At 29.6% G+C, this 7,198-nt stretch overlaps 1 protein-coding gene across 3 annotated transcripts; it reads right to left on the bottom strand.

Moving 5' to 3' along the window:
- Positions 1-3,340: 3,340 nt before the first annotated feature.
- Positions 3,341-6,880, bottom strand: LOC137831381 (peptidyl-prolyl cis-trans isomerase FKBP16-1, chloroplastic). 3 transcript variants are annotated; one of them, XM_068639037.1, is made up of 8 exons: positions 6,722-6,880; positions 5,639-5,818; positions 5,500-5,534; positions 5,045-5,138; positions 4,789-4,849; positions 3,967-4,012; positions 3,679-3,749; positions 3,341-3,583 (listed from the first exon to the last, which is right to left on the bottom strand). In XM_068639037.1, the coding sequence occupies exons 1-8, from the start codon at positions 6,784-6,786 to the stop codon at positions 3,479-3,481; spliced, it is 657 nt and encodes a 218-aa protein (XP_068495138.1). In that variant the 5' UTR covers positions 6,787-6,880; the 3' UTR covers positions 3,341-3,478. The 3 variants fall into 3 exon arrangements, with proteins under 3 accessions (XP_068495138.1, XP_068495139.1, XP_068495140.1); XM_068639038.1 differs by having other exon boundaries at positions 4,789-4,844; XM_068639039.1 differs by having other exon boundaries at positions 5,639-5,759; positions 6,722-6,853.
- Between the last annotated feature and the right edge of the window lie 318 nt (positions 6,881-7,198).

Genomic DNA, 7,198 nt, shown 5'->3' with positions numbered 1-7,198 from the left:
TTTTATTCTTAAATTCTTTGTAGCAGAATGTGCTTTAGGGTTGGTCTTTTTGAAATTTTGATTTTTGTCAAAAGAATTGTTTTTAAACACTTGTTGAGAACTCAATTATTTTTCTTAATTGGAGGTCTCGGTTAATTCGTTTAGTCTTAATCAATCTTTTGTTTGCTTAATTCAAGAGGTAGAAGATAAATATATATCTCACGAGTAGATGCTTAGAATTAGATACTTAATACATTAGTCGATACTTGTTTTGCTAATAAGATTATGTTGAATTTGATTGACGCTTGTTTTATACGGTGTGAGAATGGAATGAGTGAAAATCTTAAGAAAATCAATGATGAATTCATTGTCGAATAAACATGAGAGTCAACATATTTTCTTTTACTATTTGTGATTGTTTACTTTATTTTTTATTAAACAAACTCAATCCCCCTTTTAATTTATTGTTATTACTAACTTTTATTGCTTTTAGATAGATTTTGAACATTGATTTACTAATTTCATTATTGAATTTGTTGATGACTTGGGATCATTATGATCATATCTATATTATCATCTCTTTAATGTTAAACTTGTACTTCTGATAATTATTATATTGATGTTTGTCCTACGTTACAAGAAGCCGAAGGAGGGAATAATATTGAGTTCCCTAAAGCATACATTGCTAATATATACAACAATGGTAGACCGTCTACTAAATCCCATTCTAACAATAGACCATTTAATCATCAAGTGCAACAATATAAACATGATTTATCTTCCAATAAGTATAATCATGTTGGAGGAATCATCCAAATCTAAGGTGAGATAATTAACAACAACAACGATATTTTGTGTCCTACCAATCACAAAATGTTGGAACGAACAAACCATCTAATCACACTTCAAAATAAAAATAATGTTAAATTTGTTTGGGTGTGACAAAAAAAATAAAATTTTATATATAAAAAAAAAATAATAGTTTTCGTTGCTTGTACGCTTGTATGCTATCTAACCCATCACATACAATTTAAAGTGCATGACAAAAAATGTAATAAAATAAAAATAAAAAAACAAAATAACCTGAATTTGCAACTCTTCTTTCTCCTACTCTCTTTTCAATAATCTCAAACACATTTTCTTCTCCTATTCAGTCTTCCTTTCATTGTTTGTCTCTCATTAGTCTTAATAAAAGCTTAACATAAAACGATGAGTGTGTGTTGACAAAATAGATAAAAGAATTATATTTTTTATCTTTTAAATATTAACATGGTGTGATTTTATTCTTCAAATTTAAATTGTGTTAATAGAGTATTTTTTATATATTATATGTAAGACGTATGATTTTAAATTAAATGAAGAAGCGAAATATTTTAAAAAAATATAAATAGATTTAAAACAATTTATTCTTTATTTTTTAAAATTTATATTTTTCTAAACTTCTAAATACTCAATACATTTTTCTAGATTCTAGACTCGTCATTATTCTTTTTTTATGAATATGTTAGAGATAGTGATGAGTACACCGAAACATGTTTTTGGTTTTTCTTTTTTTCTTCATAGAGGTTTTCCCTCATTTGTCCAATTAACTAAGGAATGGGAATTTTTTTGGTTATTTGAACAAGTGGACATATTGATTTCATATATGCTGAGTTGAAAGTTTTTTAGGAGTTAAAATTGTTTTTTTATTGTAAAATAAACTACCAAGGTGAGTTATTTGGGATGAAAATATTACATTGGGTTGTTGATAGTATTGAGAAATATAGATCAATGAAAATCCTAAACTCTAAACCTGAATAAATGAGAACTTGATTTGGTATTGTGGAGAGTTATAGAGTTTGTTTTGAATTAATTGGAGTATTTTATATTAAAGTTCCTAAAAATCACTTTTGGGTCTTAACTAGTCAAATTGATAATGAATGGTTGTTTTGATTAAGTTATGTGCTAAAATATGTAAAATTGCATTAGAAATTATATAGAATGCATAGGAGTAGTTTTGGATGTGTTGGGAGATTTTATGTTTTGTAAAGCAAAATTTTGGTTTCTACATATATTGCTTAATTGTCGAGTCATTGCTCGAGCGACACATAACACTCAAATGCTAGCCTTATTGAATGTATAGAGCATTAATGCTTAAGCATCCAACTAGATCTCAAGTGATAGAAATCTTCGCTCGTCATAGATTGAAATTTGAATAAGAAATGTGTCGAAATAATTCTTTCTCATTTTGAAACATTCATAACCAGGAGATGAATGGTCCCTCATGTGATGAAAAGTTAGAGAATTTTGTATTGTTTCTATAAGTTTATGGCTTGATGCATGAAGTAATGTTGTTTTATCAATGATATAACGCTTGAGTGATGAGATTCGGTGTTAATTTTTTTCTACTAGAAATTAGGCGCTCGGGTGTTGATTGAGATGCTTAAGAGAGAAAGAGGTGAGCAAATTATCTCTTCTCTAAAGTTGGTATCACTTAAAAAAAATGTAACTTCACTCAAAAAAATTAAATATCGCTTAAGGAGTGCATTACAACTTAAGTGATGAATCTTCTCCTATTTGTAAATATAGATTGCTCGAGCAAGATCATCTCACTCACATGACATATGCTAATTGTAAATGTATATTTTAAAGTATATGAAGTCTTATGAATTTGGTTAGATGTGTATATATGAAATTGTTGAATTGATGTGTGTGGATTGATACACACATGTTGAATCGATTAATGTGATGAGATATGATGGATCGGGATTTGTTAGGTATCTAGAATGGTATTGTGACCCTTTGAGGTTGTAATATTAAGTATAAAAACTCATTAAGCAAATACAATATTCTAGTTTAATTTTCATTAAGATATGAGATGGTGAAAAGCTTAAGGAAATTACTACTTTAAGTCTTTCATGGTAAGTCAATGAATCACCTTAACAAATAAGACATTGAGGTTGATTTTTACATGTAATTTTTGTTATGAGTTGATAATTCTTATAGTTTTAGACCATAAATTAGGTTTAATGTGTATCTATTATGAATTGAGAATCTATAATTATGTTATGTTGAGTTATTAGGATTGATAATGTCTAATGAATTTTATATGATGAACATATTTTATATCTTAATGGATATTTTTCATGTTAACTTATTATTGAAGTTATGTTGTAATTATGTTATAATCATCCTTGATACATGAGCATGAGCAGATGATTCTTTGGCAAGACAAAATATCCACACAAAGTTGGAAATTTATTTCTGTCCTATTTTATAGCTTTAGTTTCCCAGACGTTTCTAATTTTATTAATTGGGTCCTTTAAAATTGGCTTACATAATCTTGATTTATGACATATTAAGAAAAAAACAGAATTAATCATTAAAAAAAACTAAAATCACATATTTGTAACATCTAAAGTATTCAATTGGAATAATTTAAATATAATGAAATAATACCACACAATTATGATATCTAAAAACTGAAAGTAGAGTTAAAAAAATATATATTAACAAATAATCAGTTGAATGCAGGTGATGGTGGAGGGCTCAAAATTTTCAAGAGTTGAACTTCAAAAACCAAAGGTTCCTGTGCATGAGAAAAAAGGCTGCGACGAGGACCAAACTGCAATTAAAAAAACACAGTTTGCAATTTAGTATTACAATCAAATTTAATTATTGAGAATTTGCATTAGCAATCAAAAGAATATATAATCTAACCTCTTCAGGTATTGGTTTCAAGTTCTCATTTACATATCCTGCTGAAGGTGGGATCAATGCTCTTCTCTTCCCTAAAAGTACAAGTAAATGCCACAAACAAAACAATAACTAGAATGATAATATTAATTAATATACCTTAATTTAACATGTTGTTTTTATGTCATGTCCATTGTTATGTTCAAATATTGTTTTAAAGCATGTTAGAAACATGGCGATAGATTGCATGCCAAAGTTTGGAGTAAAATGTATATAATCTCATGCATGTCAGTGACTCAGTGAGGAACATACCACCAACTCTCATGCCAATGAGGACCTCTTTTAAGCCCACTATCATCTGCAGAAAAATGCAATGCAATTAGTATAATGTGACCTCATAGATATCAAATTGTTTACAGAAGAAGAAGAAGCAAGAATTTGAATGTCAAGTGATCAATAATATAATCTCATATGTTAATTGGTGAAGTTGTTAATGCAGAAAAATAACAAGCAGAGTAAAAGGGAATAGCCATGTATTATCAGAAGTCAGGGCAGAATTTTGTGGTTAATGGAATCCTCAACCATGAAGAATGTTAGATAAACATAGTCAAAGATGATTAGAGTTAGGTAGAAACAAAACGCCTCCACACTCAACTGAATTGTCTTGTGCATTTTACATGCTTCTTTTTCTTTGTTCATCAACAGAGTTCTTTTTCTTTTTCACAAGAATCAACATGCTTGTTTTATTACCAGCATGCATTGACATTTTTCTTTTTCTTTTTCAACTTGGAAGAATGTTAGAACGAAATAAACAATGATTGAAGTTATAACAACAAAACACCTCCACAGTCAAATTTGTACTGTGCATCTTTACATGTTTGTTTTCTTTTGTTTCTCAAGTATCACCATACTTTGAAATAGAAAAAAGTAACTGCAACTCTAGAAGTTATTGAGCAAAGTAGAAAAAACATGACAAGAAGGACCTTTGTAAGAGCCCCCTTCTCACTTTTTTCTTCATTTGTTACTTTTCCATTGAATTCAAGAAAAAAATGACAATACAACCTTCTTTACATTTGAATGGTAAACATATTAAAGAGATCACTGGACCCTACAAGTTGAATGAAAAAAACTGACCTGGTTCTCGTCCAAGGGAAGTGTAACAGGTGTACTTTCTCCACTGAATTGATCGACTGTACTATCATGAATTAGAGTATGAAACCATGCAACAGTAAGACAGGTTTGGGTCAGATAAACTGGTTTAAAGGAAAATTAAGGGAGAAAAAATGAAACTAAAAATTAAATGGTTGTATGTATTATAATCTCATAATGATTTGAATCATGACAATCAGTAAAATATCATGTCAATGAAAAATTCCCAGTTTGCAGTTACCTGAAAACAAAGTATCCATTTGCACGCCTGCATACACAATTGAATTTAACCACATCTCCATTATAAGCTTCTGGTCCTTCCCCTTCAACAATATCTAATTTGAAAACTTTATATAAGTACCTATTTATGTACAAAGACTTGTATGGATAGCTTGATATATTTCCATCAGAAAGAATAGTAAAATCACTAAAATGCATAAGATTTCAATGATTTTATCAACAACCAAGTATATTCAGTCCTATTTTTGGAGAAACATGGATGAAACACAATGGGATGTGGGAAAAAACACATACACACTCAAATGAAAACAAATAGGGTTGTTAGTCTTTCCATCAAACAAGAATGAGATTCATCAGTGTGAATCCTCAAAGTGTTTTTGAATCAACAATTTCTCTCATACATACATGCTTCATTTTACTGGAGGAATACAACATGGAAGTTTTAAAATTCTTTACCTTGAATTCTCACTCCACTTGGTAGCTTCAAAGTCCTAGATGCTTCACGTAAAAAATAGTAAATCACAAATCAAAATACACTAACATTTTTTCATTTCACAAAATAAGACTAGGGTAAAAAAGGGAAAGACAGACAAACCGCATGAGTTCAGGTTCCTTCATGTCTGGCATAATTGGTGCAGCCAAAGCAGGAGAAGCATACCATATCATATGATTAATCCCCAAAAACTGAAGTACTATCCTTCTAGAAAATCGCTTCACTGTTAAAATGGAGACTTTGTTAGACTCAACACAGCTGAGTTTTGCTTCCTCCAAGCACCTGAATTTATAGAGGTTTGAAGAACTTGATCAACAAAGATGCTTCTCAAGAAGCTTGATGATAACTTTATGCATTAGAAAAATCCATTCTGAATTAAAATATAAGTAATCAGGCTGTGTTTGGTTTTGTTGAGGAAAACTATCCCCTCCACATATAATGAGGATCAAAGATACAAGATAAACGCAAAACACCATCACAAAAGAAAAATAGCAAAACTCTCCCCATTACAAGTTTTTTTCATAAATCACAGAAACCCTCTCCATTATATTACCACCCCTCTCTTTTAGGGTGGTGACCCCCTTCCTGGATTGGGTGTGTCTTTTATCTTCAAGCATAATTTTTGAAAATTTGGATTGATTTTCACAAAAAGTTTGACCTCTTTCAACTTACTCTAGCAAACTTAATTTCATGGTATGTTCAGTTTCTCCAGCAAGAAGACTATCTTGCATTTGACTTGAAGTTTCAATTGAAAACAATATCGAGATTTTTTTTTTGGAAAACTCTGTAAAATGAAATTCATTCAAATTCAATCTTAGGTTTGCAAACTTTAATCAAATGATGCACTTATAGCATATAATAAAACCATAGAAATTCTATTTACTTCCTTTTGCTGCTAAAGTTGGCTTAATTTGCCAAAGGGGATATAATCGGAGCAATATAAAGCAGGGTAAAACTAGTGCACTAAACATTGCAGGGTAAAGTATGATGTAAAATACAGATTGGGAATTATATAACCAACAATTAACTGATGGCATCACAGGGAATAATGATAGCAATTCATAAGAATAGTGGAAAATAAATTTAAACATGAGAACAAAATAATGAGCATTTCAAGGGTACAAAGAAGATGACATATTTGGACACAATTAGTGAGAAAAATGAGATTGGAGAGAAATTTCATACCTTGGAGATGAATATACAGAAGCAGCAGAAGGAGGTGGAACTAAGAGAAAAGGTAGAACTGCCATACTCAAATTGAAATTTGAGAATTAAGGTTGATACTTGTGTTGTGTGGCCACTGAAATTCAATTCTCAAACAAAACATTATCTCTGTCACTCTATCCAAAAGTTAGGTACTTGTTGATGAGATGGACCCACCAACTCAAGAATTAGTAATTGTAAATGCAAAGCCAAAAAAAGGCAAAAAATAAAGACAAAATATTGATAATCTTGTACTCAATTTTTCAATTGATAAAATGAAAAAGAGATAAATTATGATTTTGAAAAGTATTTTTTAAATTTTTTTGTTTTGTTAAAAAAATTATACATTTTTCCATTACAAATATAGCTTTTTTTAACTTAATTATATTTTCTATCCATTTAATTTACTCTGTGTTAGAGTTTGATTCTCCGTGTTTTTGTTTAAGTCAATTAAGTTTT

This window comes from Phaseolus vulgaris, chromosome 6 (genome assembly GCF_000499845.2).
Source record: "Phaseolus vulgaris cultivar G19833 chromosome 6, P. vulgaris v2.0, whole genome shotgun sequence".
Taxonomy (NCBI): domain Eukaryota; kingdom Viridiplantae; phylum Streptophyta; class Magnoliopsida; order Fabales; family Fabaceae; genus Phaseolus; species Phaseolus vulgaris.
This window is presented reverse-complemented; position numbering and strand designations above follow the sequence as displayed.